This window comes from Passer montanus, unplaced genomic scaffold (assembly GCF_014805655.1).
Source record: "Passer montanus isolate IOZ18808 unplaced genomic scaffold, ASM1480565v1 scaffold53, whole genome shotgun sequence".
NCBI lineage: Eukaryota > Metazoa > Chordata > Aves > Passeriformes > Passeridae > Passer > Passer montanus.
In genome coordinates, this window is record NW_024370263.1 from 812,761 (window position 1) to 830,883 (window position 18,123).

Consider the following 18,123-nt stretch of genomic DNA (forward strand, 5'->3'; position numbering starts at 1 on the left):
GATTGTACTGGGTCACATGTGAGAAATCAGACTCCCTGAGGAGACATGACATGCCCCAGTTTCACAGATGGGTTTATTGCTACTCCTGAGACTAGAAATGTGTATTTGTAGGACACCAGGCTCTGTTAGTTCAGTGGCTTCTTGTTCAGGGGTGGGGATCTACAGCCAGAGAAGAGTTGGTGCTTTACCAACTGAGTAGGTGTAGAGCTCAGCTTGTGTTGAAAACTAGTACTTTGCCAACATAGAAGGTTTTTAAAACGTTTTTTCTGTTGATGCTTTGTCAGTTTTCAGCTGTGATCTAGAAATGAAAATAACTGATTGATTTGGTATTTAATGAAAATATTTTATGGCATCTTGCTATGGAATATTTCACAGCATAATGTAGGTTGAAAGGGACTTTCTGAGGTCATGCAGTCCAACCTCCTACTCAAAGCAGGGCTGATGTCAAAATTAGACCAAGTTGCTCAACATGTCCACTCAGTATTTCCAAAATCTCCAGGGATGGAGATTCTACAACATCTATGGGCAACTTCTGGTTTTAGTGTTAAATCAATTGTCCAGTGATACTTTTCCCCTTAAAAACATGAGAGTTTGCCTTGCTGCAGCTTGGGACCATCCCCTCTTGTCCTTCGTACTCTTTGTCTCTGAGAAGAATCTGGATCACTTTTCTTAGTGATTCCCCTTTAAGTAACTTAATAGAGTAGTTGGATGTTTTCCACCACCACCCCTTTTTCCTGTCCTAGCCTATATAAACCCAGTTTCTTCAAATTTTTTTTTCTTTCATGTCACGTCCTTCAGCTCCCCATGCATCCTAATGGTTTTCTGCTGGATTTGGTCCAATACTGGAAGAGAGGAAAACTGGATGCAGAATTCCAGATGTGCCCTCACAGCAGGAATCAGTTCCCTTGACCTGCTGGCTGTGCACATAACACAGCCCACTCCCTGGTCAGCTTCATCACTGGGAGCTGGCACTGCTCATGGATGAAGTTGGATGGTGTTCTGATAATTTGGAGAAGGCTTGCACTTAAAGTGAGGCATTTTAGGAACTTCTAATATAATATCTGGAAAAAAATCCCAAACACAGAAACATTTTATTAAGTGATTTCAATTGTTTTTGATTTTCAGATCACTCAAATGAAATGTATGGAGTGATAAATGTATTCAAAAATGTAGCTTCTATGGTATTGTGTTGCAAGGTAAATAAAAATAATAGTGTAATAATGTGAAATTCAGCAGTATAGTTAATTTCAGGTGATTTACCTGTGTGAAATCTGTGTCCTGTTAATTGGCAGGATGGTTGTTGAAGACATCGGTTTGCTTGTGGATGAATCTCCTTTTCAGAAGACAGCTTGTTTTCCTTTGCTTTAGTACAACTCTTGGGTATATGTTTGAGCTATTCTCAAACTCGTATTTTTGCAAGGTGCACAAAAACCCAAATGCAGTTCATTGTCAGCTTTGAGCAGGTAGATTGGTAAGATAATTACAGTTTGTAATAAATGTCACTGATTCAGGTGGTGCTGGTTTGCAGTTTGTAGTAGATGTCACTGATTCAGGTGGTGCTGTTTGATGGCAGGTCCTTTGGCAGGGTTTCCTGTGCTCCATCGGTGCAGGAGTTGGTTTCTGTTTCACGACATTCCTGTCTCCACCCGTTTCCGCTGGGGACAGCCAGTGCAGGGACAGCCTCAGCTCCCCCCGGCCCCTTCTGCTGCCCCTCCAGCCCAGTGACCTCTCACTGGTGGTGGATTCAGTACTGGTTTGTGTGTATATGTCTTGTAGAAAGGCTGCAGTAGAAATATTTTTCTGTAGATTTGGGCAGAATCTTCATGACAGTTCAGTTTTAGCAGAGTTGTGCACATGCATTTACTGTCCATCTGTTTGCAGTACCCAAAATCACAACCACCCAAGTTCCCCTAAGAGGAAATCTCTTCTCTTGGAAGTTCTTCTTTTGTATTTTAAGAGAATTTTCATAAAATACTGAAATACTCTGTGGTGATTAGGATGCAAATGAGACTTTTTGTTACATGGTGGAAAGTAATTCGTCTGTGTTGTGGGTATGTTTTAAGTACAAGCAACTTGCAATTAGGCTACAGTTTATAATGTGCAATTACTTCATTTTGCAGTTTTTCTTAACATTAGCAGCTGCCACTGCAGTACATTACTTCTTGCTTGTTCAGAAGGAAGGCAGATTGCTTCACCAAATATTGCTGATGTGTCCTGAGTAAAATTTCAGGTCATTTGAGCACTCCAAATCAATACTCCCCAAAATGCTTCAGTCCGGAATTTGACCAATTTTACTGGGATTTGGATGTTGCAAAATTTCCCAAATGACATTCAGGTTGACTTTTATATTGGATTTTTTTTTGAGTGTTTCATAATTGTGAAATAGCTTCCTTCCAGCTATTGGAGCCAACATGTCTTAATGCTGATACCTCCTCTGAACAAACCACCAGGATGTGAATATGCTGAGGGTTTACTGTTGGCATGTCTTTTTAGAAACATGGGAAAAACATGCAGAAAATGCCTTGTAATCTGGTATGAAGGGAAGTAACTTCTGATAGTGGTGGGATGCCCACTCAGTGCTGGTGTTTGGTTGTTTGGGTTTGCAAGTGAAATACTGAACCAACCAAGGCAGAGTGGACAGTAGCAATGACCTTGTTTTCATCAGTGCTTTGGGATAGTTTTCATTTTGCATTGATGTTTCTACATCAGGTTTAGGAAAGTCTCTGCTTTTGAGTGTGCATGGATGATTTTCTTCTATTTTTCTATTTCTGTTGGAATGAAATGCTGGGAACTATCTCTTCTGAAGATTTATGTGGTGTGGGATCAATTCAATAAGCTGATTTTAGGAGTATCTGGGATATAAGTCAAATTAGAACCTTAGCAGACAAAAGACTAAACCTCAGTGGAGGATTTGTTAATCCTGTCACCACTCACAGCTCTCTGGTGGTGCTCTCCCTTCTCTCTAGGAAAGGGGAAGTGTTTCCTGCACACATTTATGATTCCTGCTTTGTTGCTTGGGGATGTGGTGGTTGTTTTCCAGGCTCTGGAGTAACAGTGATGATGTTGCTGACCTGTCCTTTGCTCTCCTGGTGGGTTGTTGTTGCCCCTTGAGGAGGCTTAAGCGCAGGGGGAGGAGGTGGGCACCTCATCTGTGTATGGAGGCTGAGCTCTCCTGGGAGGCCCAGACTCCTGAGCTGAGCCTTGCAGGGCTGAGCCTTGCAGGCTGCCTGTGCTGCTCTGGGGCTGTGCTGCTGCTGCAGGGGCAGCTTTTCCTTCCATGCCCCTGCCCTGCCCTCCTTCCTCCTGTGCTGGAGCATTTGCTGTGTTGGAAAGCTGGTTTAGCTGAAGAGTGACTTCATAAAAAATAAAATTGAAAGGTGAGAAGTTGAAATGATGGACACAAAGCCCTGTGAGTGCTGGTGCTGACACAGGAAGGGAATAGGACTATGCAGGTAAAGGCTTCTTTACTGTTCCTGCTTCAGCTTGGAGCTGCTTTGGTTCTCTGAACTGACACAAAGGCACTGCTCCAACCAAGAAAGTGAGAAAGGGCAGGGATGTGAGGCATAAAAGGGAGAGTGAACCACAGCCCCTCCTTTGAATTCACTGAGACCTTAGGTTCTCTCATGTGGCCAAGCTCTTACAATTTTAGCTCAAAATTCATTCCCACAGGAATTTATATTCAGAAGAGAAAGATAGTGGTATTTAATATCATAATATTTTATCAGAAGTAATTGGTGCCTTTGCAAAGAATTTATTTCACAGATGCCAAGGGGCCTCTAAACATAGTGAAGTTTGTTAAATTTGGCATTGATGCTATCAAAGGAAATACTGACAGTGGAGAACCAGTAAATATCTAAAATAGGGAAGGGAAGTGGGAAGGGAAGAAGTGGATAAAGTGAGATGTAAGAGTTTTCTATTTTCTGAAGACTAACTTGAAGTGGCATAAAACAGAGTAGGCATATGTTGTGGTTTGAAGTCAGTGTTCTACAGCTGAAGGTATGGAAAGAAAAATACACATTAGAAGAGATTGAGAGAATTAATTTTTTTCCAACAACTAAGATTAATCATTGCACCATAAAATTAAATAATGTTTTTAGTCAAATGGTACAGAATCTTGGGTGAAATAGCCAGGATTTTTCTAATGCCAGTATTAAGGTGTAGTTCTAGAACTGCTGCTCTTCGTAGTTCTGTTTAGTAGGTGCTAACAAAACACTAATCATCTGGTCTGCCACACCCAGGATTATGAATTGACTGAGCTTCTGGCAAAAGTAATTAATTTAACAGACTCCATTTTGCATGACTAGCTATTCGTTTGCAAAATACTAGGAGTGATCTCAGGAATTATACTATTAAGTAATTATTATGTGCATGGTAAGTAGCTTAAAATTGAATTTTTTGCAAGGATCCATCAAATACTACTTTTTAAATTCTGAAAAATAAAATTGTGCCTTTGTAAGCTGTTAGAGCCTGGAATAGTTTGAGTTGGAAGGGACCTTAAGGATCAAGTAGAGGCAGCCCCCTGCAGAGATACCTTCCCCTGGACCAGGTTGCTCCAAGCCCTCTCCAGCCTGGTCTGGAAAACCTCCAGGGATGGGGCACCCACAGCTGCTCTGGGGAGCCTGTGCCAGTGTCTCACCAGTATTCATTGGATTTATTTGAGCAGATACAATGAAACGGAATGAAAGCAAATCATAGGAAGTTATGAAAGTGCCTTAAAATTTGTGGTGTGAAGGGCAAAAACCTGTAGTAGATCAGATCTGAGTAAAATCACCTCAGAGTAATTATTCACCTTTGTCACGGGAGGAAGGAGTTGGCGTAATTGTAGCAGGAAGCTTTACTCTCAGGATTGCCTTGGATTGTTACAAGGAAGGTGACTGAAGCAGTAGGTGGGAGAGGTGAAGGCAGTGCTGCTCCACTGTGACCCAGTAAGCCTCAGAGGTTAACTTAAAGTGCAGTCTGCAGCTCCAGTTCAGCTTCAGTGGGCACCTTGCTGTGGACTTGTGATAAAATAAAGGGTACTGATTCAGAAATTACATTTCTTTTCTTCCTTGTTTTTTTATTTGTTTGCTGTTTTTTAAATCCATTTTCATGGATTGCTGACTTTCCTACATGGCAGGAGTCTGTGAAACTAAATGTTTAATGGAGAAAAGTAGAAATGAATTAAAATGCCCCTGTTTCTGTAGTTTTTTTCCTAAATTCTCAGGTGGCAAACCTGAGAAATGCTTTGTTATTGAGATCCTCTTCTAGAGAGAGCTGAGTAATCAAAATGGAGCTGTGACTTGGGTTGTCTTTTTATGAACAGATTTCTTGAAACGTGGCAAATGTACCCCAATATAAGTAGGCACTTGTTCCTTCTAAAACTAGGTGCTGATTTTGTAAATTAGTGCTAATAAAAAGTCTAGTGAATAATACACTTGTCTTCAAAATATTATGAATAAATGGAGGAAAGTAACAAATATTTCTAGTAAACGTAGGTGTTTACAGTTGGCTACAAAAAATACATTCAGCAGTGTAAAAATGACACATTACTCAGTGTCCTCAAATAGTCTTTGACTATTTTTATCCATTTTCCAGTCTTTTCTCTTTATTAAAAAAGTCATACACTGTAGCTGTTCTCTGTGGTTTAATCATGTAGAAGAAGAAAGTAATTATTCTGAGGAGTCTGAAAGGGTTAACATCCCATTATTAAAAAACCAGCTCCAAACAAAAACCCCAAACTCTCTGCAGATCTGCACTTCTGCCACCACCTTCCCCCATCCCCAAAAGTTGTAGTGAACAGTCTGTTAGGGTGGTTGTTACTGTGTCATAATATTGCATTATTTTATTTACAGGAGTCTTAAAAATAAGTTTAAGCTATTTGCATTGTAACTTGATAAATGTCAGCGTGTTGTGGAAATGTCCATGATTGAGCTAAATGTAGACTGAATAAAGATCTCCGTAGATCAGCTTGCTTGCTGGGAATTATTTTTGCCTTTCCTATTCTGTGAGTAAGCCAAATTACCCAATATTTCACACAGATTCTTATCTCTGGATATGCCCTTGGAATCACGTTTCCACAGCAACACAAAGCTACCGATTTGAAAAAAAATCCCTTTTAAACTTCAAATCAGAAGTTTAAATTCTGTTTAGAGCTGTAATTAGGATGTTTGCCGGTAGCATTGTGTATTTTGTGTGTGTGTGCTGGGGGCAGCCTGTAGAACAGGCACGAGGTGAATATCCTCGAAGTGCTGGAAGGAGCGGCCGTGGCGCAGAGCCGCAGTTGTTTTCCAGGGCAGGAGCAGCCCGTGCGGGCCGCAGGGCTGCCAGGAGCTGCCTCCTTCCCTGCAGCGCGGCGTGCTCGCACTTGTTCCAGCTCTGCCCCGAGTGAAACACGCGAGGAGTAGGAATGGCTGGAAGAGCACGCAGCAGGCGTTGTGGCAGCAGGGGCTGAGCTCCGGCGCTCGGCCCCACGGGCCTGCTGGAAGCTTCCCTTGCCGGGTGCCTGGGCCGCGCTGTCACCGCTCCTGGAAACAGCCCCGCCCTGGCCTTCTGTTCAAAAAGGAAGCTGGTACCCGAGAGTAGGATAAAAACTGGCTTTAAAGGTTGTGTGGTGCAACTTCTTGGGTTATAAGTGCTCATTTGTTTATTTTGTGCAGCTGTGCCTCATGTTTTACTTAGTCAAAACTTTGTTATGTATTTACAAGATGCTTAAAATCAGAAATTATAAACTCTGCTGCTGGGGCTTGTATTGATTTTGACACGATGTTGCAAAAGTATCTAAATAACGGTGCCATTGCAGGTTTTCACAGGTTAGTAACCACGGCTTGAAATAGGAATAATGTTGTGGCTACAACGGTTGGGCAGTTGCAAAATCTATATTTAAATTTATCACATTGCAGATAAATAGCACTCACAGCTCTATGGTTGCTTCAGCTTGTGAGGCTGCACATGATTTGGGTGGAAATAAATTCTCCCTTCTGAATATTTAAAGTATTGGTGTCTAGATTCATCATAATGGGACAGTTCTGTGGGTGATGATCAGTACATGTGCTTAACGATATAAATTGACACTCTAAGAGTTCTTGATATGGGAACTGTTATTCCCACTTCACAGATTTTTATCCTCTGGAAAAAAGTCAAGATAATAGAAAGTTCCTGACTTCAGAAGATGTCCCAGTTAACTGCTTCATTGCAAATATAACCAGCTATTTATTGTGAGGTTTCGTAGAAGCTGGCAGCCCAGACAAATGGGTAACACTGTGCACACTGGGACAGCACTGCCAGAATGCAAATAATCTAAATTTAGGATGCGCTGGGAGGCGGATGGGATGGGATGTGCTGTGCAGCTGCTCCTGGTCGGACTGCAGGGGGAGCACGGGTGATCGGAGCTGCAAATGAGATCAGGAATTGCGGCTGCAGCCCGCAGAGATGAGCCGCTGCACGGCTGCAGGGAGATGCACCAGCGCCTGCATCTGCTCTCCTTCAGGGTGGTTTTGTTTGCAGCTACTGGAATGCACCTATGAGCAGCAGATTTCTTCAGCAGAGCTCTGGGGAGGAGTGTGTAAATCTGCTGCTGGTGGCACACGGTGAACTGTTGGGTGGAGGGACAGCTTGGGAAGTGGTTCAGTCTGCCTGACAAAGGACCCGGTTCTGTGAGTTTAAGGGGTTTCCTGCACAGGCAGTCAGTTGTTTCCATAGGGCTTCATAGGCAAAATAGGGGTCTGGTTGTAGCCTGACTCCTCAGTTCCACTGAAGTTCAGCCTAACGTGTAGCTTTTGCACTTTCCTATAGCACGTGTCAAATCGAGAAAGCATTTTTAAAGGGTCACAGAGTTTACTTAAAGCAATATGTGCTTTAAGGGCTGTGGCTGAGAATGTGAAATGGTGTTAACGAGATAATACAGATTCTCAATGTACCTGCATTATGCATGACATTTAAAATATTATGCACCAGCAAGTGTACGTGACTGCTTGTGTGATTAGCTTCTTGCTCATAGAAGTTGAGATAATCCCTTGGATGTTTAATCAAGTTACGGAAAGGCTTATCATTCAAAAAGTGTGACATCAGAAATAAATCCAGTGTCCCTTTTAATGTTTCAGCTAGACAATGTTTAAGTTTTTCTTCCCTCAGCTGAGGCAAGGGAAGCTTAGCTGCACTAGTGTGGGGAAACCTGATACAGACAGAAGGATGACTGTATGGGGAAGGTACCCTGGAGAGGAAACGGATTGCATCTTTATTCCAAATATGCAGCTTTTTTCCTCAGTGAACCAGGTGTATTATAGTTGAACCATCAGCAAGCAAAACTAGCCATCCTTTTCTAAATGAGAGCATAAACCCTTTGCAAAGAAAATGCTTGAAGAACTGTAGGTGAAACAGCTAAGAGAGGAAATCTTGGTATGTTTAATTGATGAATTCATGTTCATTTAATCTGTACAAGGAAAGATAATGTATTTTCTATCAATAAGCAACCCTTGCAAAGCAATAACTGATTTATCAAATATTTTAAGAGATTGGGAGCTTTTATTTAAGCAGCATCAATGGCTAAATATTGGCGTTTTGCCTTTTTGTACTCTGCATAGCTGCTGCTGTCCAGTCCTTTGAAAGGAAGTAGATTCTGCATTGTGGCAGAAAAAATGCTCAGGTCAGTACAGAGGAGGAGGCAGGAGGTTTGTTTATAATGATGAAATGGTCCTTAGGATTCTTTCATTTCTTTCCCAAATCCAGGTTGTTTGTGCTTCAGAGTTATTTCTGGTTTTGTTTTCTGCTTGTGACAGACCTCACTGGTCTATTGTAAACACCACAGGTGACGAGCTAAGAAAATTACTGGAGCCCCAGTGCTCTTGGAGGCAATGCCAAGTTCCACTTACAACACTGGGTTATTATCTATTTTGGGACTGAGGAACTGCTAATGTGTTATCTACACATATGCAGCAGCAACAGTTGTAATGAACACTTGCTCAGCATGTGGCATTTCAAAGCTCCCCATGGAGCATTTGAGTTCAGTGTTTCTAGAGGCAAATAAATGGTGCTGTCTGTGGGTACAGGCCAGGGCTGGGGATGCAGGCAGGTCAAAGGAATCGAGTGGGAAAACTGTACAAAAAGGATGTCCTTACTTATGCATGTGCTGTGTGAAGATCTTCCTGATGACCCTAACTGACTGAATTATATGTCCAGTTGAATAATGAAAGTGAGAAATTCTAAAAAGTTTTGCAGGCAGTGATGACAGTACCATCTCAAAAACACCTTGTTGCACCCTATTTCTGATTAGTTGTCAAAGAGCCTTGATGTGGCCAGGCATTTGAATTCCTCTGAGGTCTCCTTTTCTAATTGGGTTTTTGCATTTTATTCTGCTTTACCTGGTCACCAGGTACCTGGACATCCCAGCAGAGTAAGGCAAAATTAAAGTGTGTCAAAGAAAGTTCTGGGACTCAATTATAGAATACTGGTAGGATTTAAAGCCTCCTTGGCTAGTATGATTATATTTTCATATTAAATAGTTGAGGCTAACAGAAATGTATGGAATGTAGGCTTGATTATTTTTTAATTTCCTAATAATTCAGTAGCAGGCTTGAGTAGGGACAAGAATCATATAAACACATCTAAATTTTAATTAATTAAATTAACATATACTTCTAACACAGTAGAAGTTATGATAATGAGATGCTTTGTCATTTATATAAACAAGACCATAGAAAACATACTAAAACTTGTTATAATTCATAGTGCAGATTTCAGAAAATTAGGTATGTTTTACTGAGACTTTTAATTAGACTCAGGCTGTGATATTCTCCATGAATGCGTGGGCATGTTGAACACAGATACTTTTATTGAGCCTGTTTGTTGGTGTAGCTGGGAATGGATTCTGAGCTCCTGGAAAGAGTCATGCAAATGTAGGAGGCAGTGAGTTCCTTACCATGGGTCACATCACTGTGATCCCCATTGTGCTGCTGCCTGCTTCCCCTCCGTGTGTGTACCTGGATACAGCTTTTTTCCCTCAGACTCTTGTTATCTTTGGAATTGAACTTGGAAAGGTGTTGTCACAAATTCTCCTCCCTTTTGTTCTTCTCTGTCTGTGTGGAGGTGCTGACAGTGTAGACTGATGGAAGCATGAAAAGATTGTGACAACTGCTGTTACTTGTGGGAGCTGGACACAGGATGTGGTATTCTGCTGCTTAAGAGAAGGTTTTTCTGCAGCCCAAAGTGAATGAGTTAACTTTAGGTGAACTTTCTCAAACTTCTGATGATTGCAGCATATAGAAAAAACCTCAGACTTGGTTGTTGCACCGGCTGACAAAGAGGACAAAACCTTCTCCTTTGTGCATACCCATGAATCAGACTCCAAGTCAGCTGGGAAAGCCAATGGTTGTAGAGACCCAAATAGGCTGGTGAAAGAACAAGAGTGTTTTGTCAGTTCACCAAACTGAAAGATGTGTCACTGTCACCTCTCCCCATTTGATAAAAGTAAATGTGAACAAAATGCACCACCCCTGTATTAAATGAATTCACATTCTTTCTTTCTGAATTGAATGAATTTAATGTTCATTGTAATTGATGTTCTTGATTCTCTTCTAGTTCTGCTTATGATAACGTCAACAAAGTTCGAGTTGCTATAAAGAAAATCAGTCCTTTTGAGCATCAGACATACTGCCAGAGAACTCTGAGAGAGATCAAGATCCTACTGCGCTTCAGGCATGAGAATATTATTGGAATAAATGACATTATCAGAGCTCCAACTATTGAACAGATGAAAGATGTGTATCCTTTCAAAGTGTTATTTGGCATCATTAGTAATGGTTGCCTCTTTTGATTGTTTCTTCCCCTTCATCCTCTTCCTTCCAAAATGTTCATAAATGTTGGCTTCTATTATTGTAAATCAAAAATGAAGTTAATAGTATTTGATCAGTTTATAGTTTTGATGTAGATGAGCACTAGTTTAATTCTTTCTTTTCCAGGAAAAGATAATAATGTCTATCTTCCAAGGCAAAGAACTCAACATTGTAGAGAAGATTTAATTTAGTCACATAATTCTAAAAGTATATTTGCTCTTAGTAGAACTGCTGCTACAACTCGTTGCTTTGACGAGAGTAAAATGGCCAGACTCTGCTCTAATTGTCTCAAATTTTCTTGAATTAAGGGGGAAGAAAATTTAACTCATTCCTCTCCTGTCAAAAAAAAGCCCCTTCTTTCAATTTTAATTGCAATCTTATTAAAAAAATAATCTGAATGAGTATATTGGAATTTAATATTGGTAAGAGAAGGACTGTTGTGTTCAATGTAGCATAATAAATATATATAGTAGAGAAGAGCACTGAATTTTAAAAGTGGGGAGATGGTAGAGAAAATGGATCAGATGATCAGAAATGATGAGATCTTCTACATTCCTGCTTTTATGCAACTGCAAACAAGTATCTTGGAAGCTTATTGCTCATTAACCAAAAAACCACGCTTTGTTTCTTGGCAAGCAGGACAGGAATCAGATGAAATTAAGATTCCAATAAAAGTCAAGTTCTGCTATGAAGAAATAGAGGTTTTGATGATTAATTTGAGAGGATCAAATGCTGGTGCCTCTTTATTCTGTAAAGGGCTACATCATGTAACAGTTTTGATTGGATTCCAAACTTCTAAAGCAAGAATCAGCCACATGATTTCATAATTGTCATCAAACAGGCAAATAAGAGAGAAAAGATGTTCTAGAAGTTTCCTTGTACTGTACGTTGATATCTGACATGACACCAAGTTTTTTTGCTGCCTTACATCTAATACCTCACAGATACATTGTGCAGGATCTTATGGAGACAGATCTTTACAAGCTCCTAAAGACTCAACACCTCAGCAACGACCACATTTGTTACTTCCTTTACCAGATTCTGAGAGGCTTAAAGTATATCCATTCGGCCAATGTGCTTCACCGTGACCTCAAACCTTCCAACCTGCTGCTTAACACCACATGTGATCTCAAGGTGAGGTGAAATTTCTTACAGATTCTCCTGCCATGGTCTTCATAAACAAACTGCTGTGACCATGAATGTGGGGTTTTTACTGGGTAGTAATGTGATTTTTATCCTGGAAAGATTGCCAAAACGTTATTTGGTTTGATAAAATAATTATCAAGCTTTGAGTGACTAAGAATCTGTTAGACTGCTGTAATGAGTGCATCACTGTTTCCATCTGGAGGCTGACTTGGAAACAGCCTCTTTGAAAGCTGGGTGAAAATACTGATCTGAAGCAGCATCATGTTTACCTCAGAAGTAAACTCAGAACTGTGTATGTTTCAAGATTTGGTTTCTCTGTTTACACTGTTAATGTTTTGTTGTTGGAAAAGGACTTGATATTAGTGGGCAGCTAAAGCAGCATGTGAGATTCAGTGCTGATTAAATGCATGGCAATTACTTAGGGAGGGAATGTTCCTAATTTGCATTTCCAGTGATCAGCTCTGTACTCGTTAATACTACAGAAGGATGAGCTTAGAGCTGTTATGATTCTTGGAAAATGTCAGCTCAATGCTTAGTGGCATTCAGTAAAGCAAACCAAGTGTGAAGAAATAGAACAGAAATAGAGAATAAAACAGAAAACATGCCATTCTGTACCTTTCAGTTGGTTTTGAGTCTTCAGTGTGATCATAGTTATCACCTTCTCCCAGTGATATGAGGAGAGCAGGGTTTCAGAGTACATAACACAAAGAGCTATTTAGCCTGGTTCTTCTCTGCTGGAATGAGGAGCAGAGGAATCCTGTAGAATTTGCCAACATTGATAACGTTGTCAGTGGCACAGGGACAGTGACTAGGGAGCAGTTGTGTTCACTGTCCTTACCTGTGGAAAAGGCTGGGAGGCAGGAAAGGAGCACGTGAAGTTTATTTGCAGCATTGTTAAGCTGTGGAATTTGGTATCACAGAGCACTGTAGATATTGCAGTTTTTAAAAACCACCAAGCAAGTTAGCAGGAAAAAACCCTCATTGAGTGCTTGCTGTGGTTTAGAGTCCCACAGTGGCAGATCCATGGAAGATGAGAGGCATTGGAATTTGTTCCCCTTTTCACTGTACATCATGTATTTGCTGCTGGCCACAGATGGAGTGGAATTACTGAGTTCACAGTGCTTGATCCCAGGTGGTACAACTGTGTTTGTTGAATACTGTGTTGCTCCTAATTACCCTTTGATTTTTAGTGTAGCTCTAACTTTCTCATTAAACAAACCACAAAACAAAAATACCCTCTTCAAAGTGTGAACCAGTTGTGGGCTGTACAGGTTTGTCACAATTCCTGGAGTGTCACACAATTCCTGGCTGTTTGTATGCTGGTCCATTCTAAAGACTGGCTACATGATCAATTGTCTACATAATGAAAACTCACAATTAATAAAACGACCAAGAATTGTTACATACTGTGGCAGGCATGAAAAGAAGGTGATGAGAGAGGGATTCTTTTAAAAGAGAACTGCAAGTTAGTGTTTGTTTCACGATTTCACCAGTTACTCAGGAGATGCAACTGTTTGAACCACCATCTTATCAGTAGCAATTAAACTTAATTTCTGTGTTTCCTTTTATACAAGTACAGAGGCACAGGCTACTCAACAATACAACTGCAGATATTTCAGTACATAGTAGTACTGTTGGTGTCATTTCATTTGCTTAGTAAATGGTTGCATGTACATGATCCTCCTAAATCTTCCCATCTGCTTGGTAGCTTCATCCAATTTTAAGCCATCTCTGTTTAAAAAACCCCAATACTGATTGCAAGAACATTGTTTTCAAGAAGTGGAAACTAAATATATAGATAGGATGCTGGTTTTATTTATTTATTATTTATTTTTTTTTTTAGCAGGGAAGTAATTTCTTCTGTCTCAGTAGCATCTGTTCTGTCTCTCCGAGGCATGAAGTACTGACTGACATACCTGGGTCTTTCATTATGTAGTTTTTTATTCTCTGCTAGGACTTAGTGAAAATGCCAAGAAAATTTGCCTGTTACTATGTTGCTCTCAGATGATTTATTTTATATTTGTTACTGTTTTTGTTCCCGTGGAGAAGCCTATAAACCAGCTCTGTGTGTCCTATGGGCACAGGGTGAGAAGGGTCTGCCCCCCAGCTACAGCCAGAGCTGTGCCCGTCCCTCCCCGGGGCTGCAGGCAGAGCCCGGCGTCTCCAGCGTCCCTTTCACCCGGTGCTGTCACTCCTGTCAGCTCTGCAGCCAAAACCTCTTCCTCGCAGCTTCAACCTTGAAGTCTTTCTCACTAATGGTGTTTCTGCTTTTCTGCTCAACCTGTTTCTGCTCCTGTCAGCAGGGGCTTTTTGTCATTTTAATGAGCTCCCTTTGTCATTATTCTTCTTTTCCATCCCATGAGCATTTTTCTACTTGAGTTGAGAGATTCAGAGACGTCTTCTGTAATTCAGTTATTGCTTTTCACTTTGGACCAGAGAGTGTCTTTCTTTTTTTTGTTTTAATAGTAACAAACCCTAGCACTTTGCTTTTGTGTAATACTGAAATTCTGCAGAAGTCTCTTCGCCTGTAATCTTATCTAGTTTTTTCTGAGGCTAGGAGGAAGAGATTACAACAATTTTGCCTGCTGCATAATTATTTTCTGAAGTCTCTAAGCTGTCCTCTACAGTTTCTTCGTTTCTGTCTTTTGAGGAGGCTCTTCTGATTATGTGTACTGAGTCTCTTTATGTAAGCTAATTGCACACAAGGCAGCTGCTCTGTTCCTGTAGCCTGGGAGAACCTTGCCATGCTTTGAAAAGGTTCTTTTTGGGGTTGTTTTCTAAGGAATCAGAGAGCTAGGTTTGTTTTTTTACTATGTAGCTAAAGTAATGGCATGCAGCTTGGCTTATGACATTCATCATTGCCTTTTCATCAGACCCTCTGTGTAACAGTCAGCTGCTGAGTTTTGTCTTTCAGATACAGCTTTTAGTCAGGTAAGTATTTCTTCCCTAACTGATCTATCAGTTATTTCACTGACAGGATGTCCCTACAGGAAAATTAAGAAATATCTGCCAGGGCAAAGTGAGGTTTCTGTGGTTGTGGTAGGATTTTCCATTACTGACTTTATTGACTACAGCCTATTTTCACTTCACATTTTCAGTGTAATCACTGTACACAATTAACTATCTAAGAGCAAATATTATAAAAGAAATGTAGCAGAGGAACCTCCCACTGTTTGCCACTCCTACATTTGATGCCTGGTTTTCCTGAAAGCATGTATTCTTTCATGGCAATACACTTTGTGTGGCAATCATAACCTGGTGTTTTTGGGGGGCAGCAGAAGCTTGTGAATGTGTCTAATGTGCCACTCCACAATCTTGCCACTGAGCTTTGGGTCAGTAAGAAAGGAACAGCTGCTCTGCTCAACAACAATCTGTCTTCACATTTTCAGATTTCTTAATTTCTCTCTAGAAGACCATGGAGCCTCCTTACCAGAGCATAACTAAAACCACCTTTTTCTTTTTGCTGAACTCACTAGTCTAAATCAGTGTTTGTTTTTCTTTTCATAGTTAGATAAAACTATTTTCCTTATAAGGGGTTGAGAAATATTTTCTTCCTTGCGTTTCATTTTTGGGAGATTTTTTTCTCTTCTAGGCTTATCCTTTCTTCAACAGCCCATAATCTCTCCAGTCTACCATTATCTCATGATTGGATAGGTTGTTTCTTATGCAAAGATGCAGTTATGATGATAGCTTTTGTAAAATAGGGTGTTGAACTTGGTTACAAATGTGTTGGTTGCTAATTATGTTTTCTGGAAGACTTAATTGCTATTCTTTTTGTTTTCTGGTGAGTTTCTGAGAGGTTGGAGCAGTGGATCTTTGCCCGTTTGGCAAAGGTGCTGTAAGCAAGCCCATAGTGGAACATAAATTATGAACTGTTTATTCTTACTGGCCCCCAAATGGCAGTTGGATATTTTTTGTAATTGATCCAAAACATTTTTCTTCACTTTTGTGCAATAACTTCTCTAAAAACATAGGTTGCCATCTCTGCATTTGTGGGTGTTACATCATTGATGGGGAATGGTGAATCAGTAATGTTACAGTATTGGAAATGTGTGTCTGATGTGCCTTTTTTTCCTGTTTACTTCTCTACAACCAGATTTGTGACTTTGGATTGGCTCGCGTTGCAGATCCCGATCATGATCACACAGGATTCCTGACAGAGTATGTGGCCACACGTTGGTACAGGGCTCCTGAAATCATGCTGAATTCTAAGGTGAGGGCCACGTGAGCTGCTGGGGTGCTGCTGTTGCTGCTTACTCCCTTGTGAGCTCCAGCTGTGCTGGGAACAGCAAGCCCTTCTGTGGTTTTAGGATCAGAACGCATGCACAGTCCTGGGGAGAAGTGGGCATGGTTTCCAGTAGAGCTACTTGAAATAAATTGTAATTCCAGAATCAGTTACTGGGTACTAGAACTGAGAAATCACGTGCTCGACTTCCCACACCTTCAGTTCCTTGCCAGTCATGCTTCCATCACCTGCTGTGCCACTGAGCAGGACAGGAGTGCTAGGAATGAGCATTCCACTGCTGCCTCCATCAAGGCTGCAAATGTTCCCTTGATGTTATCTTGACATCTCAATTTAGGTTTAGAATGTATAATGAGGGTGAATCTGATTCTGAATGAAGGCATGTGATCCTTCTTATGTGGCAGTCTTAATTGCATTCCCATAGTCTTCATGAAATCATTCCTTTGCTTTTTATGTATTTGGAATTACTGTTGTGTTCTGTGGCCGTTTAAGGTGCATCCAGTCCCTGTGTGGGTGGTGGGTGTCCTTCAGAACCCCTGTGTTCACTCCCACAGCCAGACACTTGTCAGCAAAATACCTGGGTGACACCTGGAGCTGTATTTTATATTCTGGGACAGCTGTTCCTGTAGGATGTACAGCTTTTCCAGTGGGTGGGTTTGTTTTGGTGTGTCCAAGCACTTTAAGAAGATAGATGTCTGACCAATTGAGGATGTTTTCCCCCAGCTTCTTTTATTTTAAACTCACATTTTCTATTTTAAACCCTCACTGAGGCCACAGCACTGGGCTGTCCACAACTACTTATTAAAGGCTTTCACAACAAATACATTTTGTGTTTATGAGAGGTGGTCAGATTAAAAGTTCCTGGCTTACTGTGTGATTCCTTTTATGATTCTGGTGCTGTGAACACAAATGGTGAAGGGATGACATCCTGAGGAGCTGGTGCCAGTGGCTGTGGGGTCAGTGGGGACAGAGCCTTCCCAGGGGAGAGGCAGTGGCAGCAGGCCAGGCACTGTGGGGCTCTGTCACTGTGGATGGCACGGGTTGGCCATACACGTGGATATCCCAGTTTGTTCCATTCCTCTTGTACCCCAGTCACTGTGTGGTCTCTTCCCAGCACCTTCACCCTTCCTGCCTGTCGTGTTGTACAGAGCAGCCAACAACAGCCACTGACTTGGCCATTTCCCCTTTGCCAAAGGCCTGGTCCTGGAGTGCTGCTTAGCTCCCCTCAGGGACAGCTGCTTTCACACATGTTCAGCACTCTGTCAGGGGCTGTGCAGTTCAGAATACCTGGTTTCCCAAATGTTATAAACTTAGGGAATTTCAACAATTTGCAGATTTAGCTAAACTTAAAAAATCCTTTTGGAAAACCGTATCTTGGAGACTTCAGTTCTTGCTACCCCTTCAAAGTAGTGGTTTTTGATATATGGTCCTTAATTATTTCATTTGTACAGAAAAACCAAACAGCATGAGCAAGCACGACTCATCTAAAAAAGAAAAAGATGATTTGTGTGCACTTTCACAGTTTACTAAAGTAACATGCTTCTGCTATTACATAAAAAACTGACAAAAATGTGCTTCTGCTTCACTTGCAGGGTTACACCAAGTCTATTGACATCTGGTCAGTGGGCTGCATTCTGGCAGAGATGCTCTCCAACAGACCCATCTTCCCAGGAAAACACTACCTTGACCAACTTAACCATATCCTTGGTAAGCTTTTTGGAAAAGCAGCATGTCCACATCCATCTGTCTGTCTGCATCATTTCTGCCAGCTGGGCTGGTCTTTCTCCAGGGGGTCACTCTGTAAGGGGTGGCTCTGCAGGTGTGTCCACTGTCCCCTCTTGTTATTTTTAAGCAGTTGCTACAGGTAATCATTGTTGTGGGGACAGCTAGAGAATACTTGGCAATTTATCTACTACATCAGCAGATATA

At 41.2% G+C, this 18,123-nt stretch overlaps 1 protein-coding gene across 1 annotated transcript in view; it reads left to right on the forward strand.

Annotated features, from left to right (window-relative positions):
• The window catches only part of MAPK1 (mitogen-activated protein kinase 1), a 33,489-nt gene that overhangs the window by 5,425 nt on the left and 9,941 nt on the right, over positions 1–18,123 (forward strand). The window contains exons 2-5 of the mRNA XM_039724874.1: positions 10,552–10,734; positions 11,750–11,939; positions 16,048–16,164; positions 17,787–17,901. Coding sequence (XP_039580808.1) covers positions 10,552–10,734; positions 11,750–11,939; positions 16,048–16,164; positions 17,787–17,901 — 605 coding nt within the window. The remainder of the gene's footprint in view (positions 1–10,551; positions 10,735–11,749; positions 11,940–16,047; positions 16,165–17,786; positions 17,902–18,123) is intronic.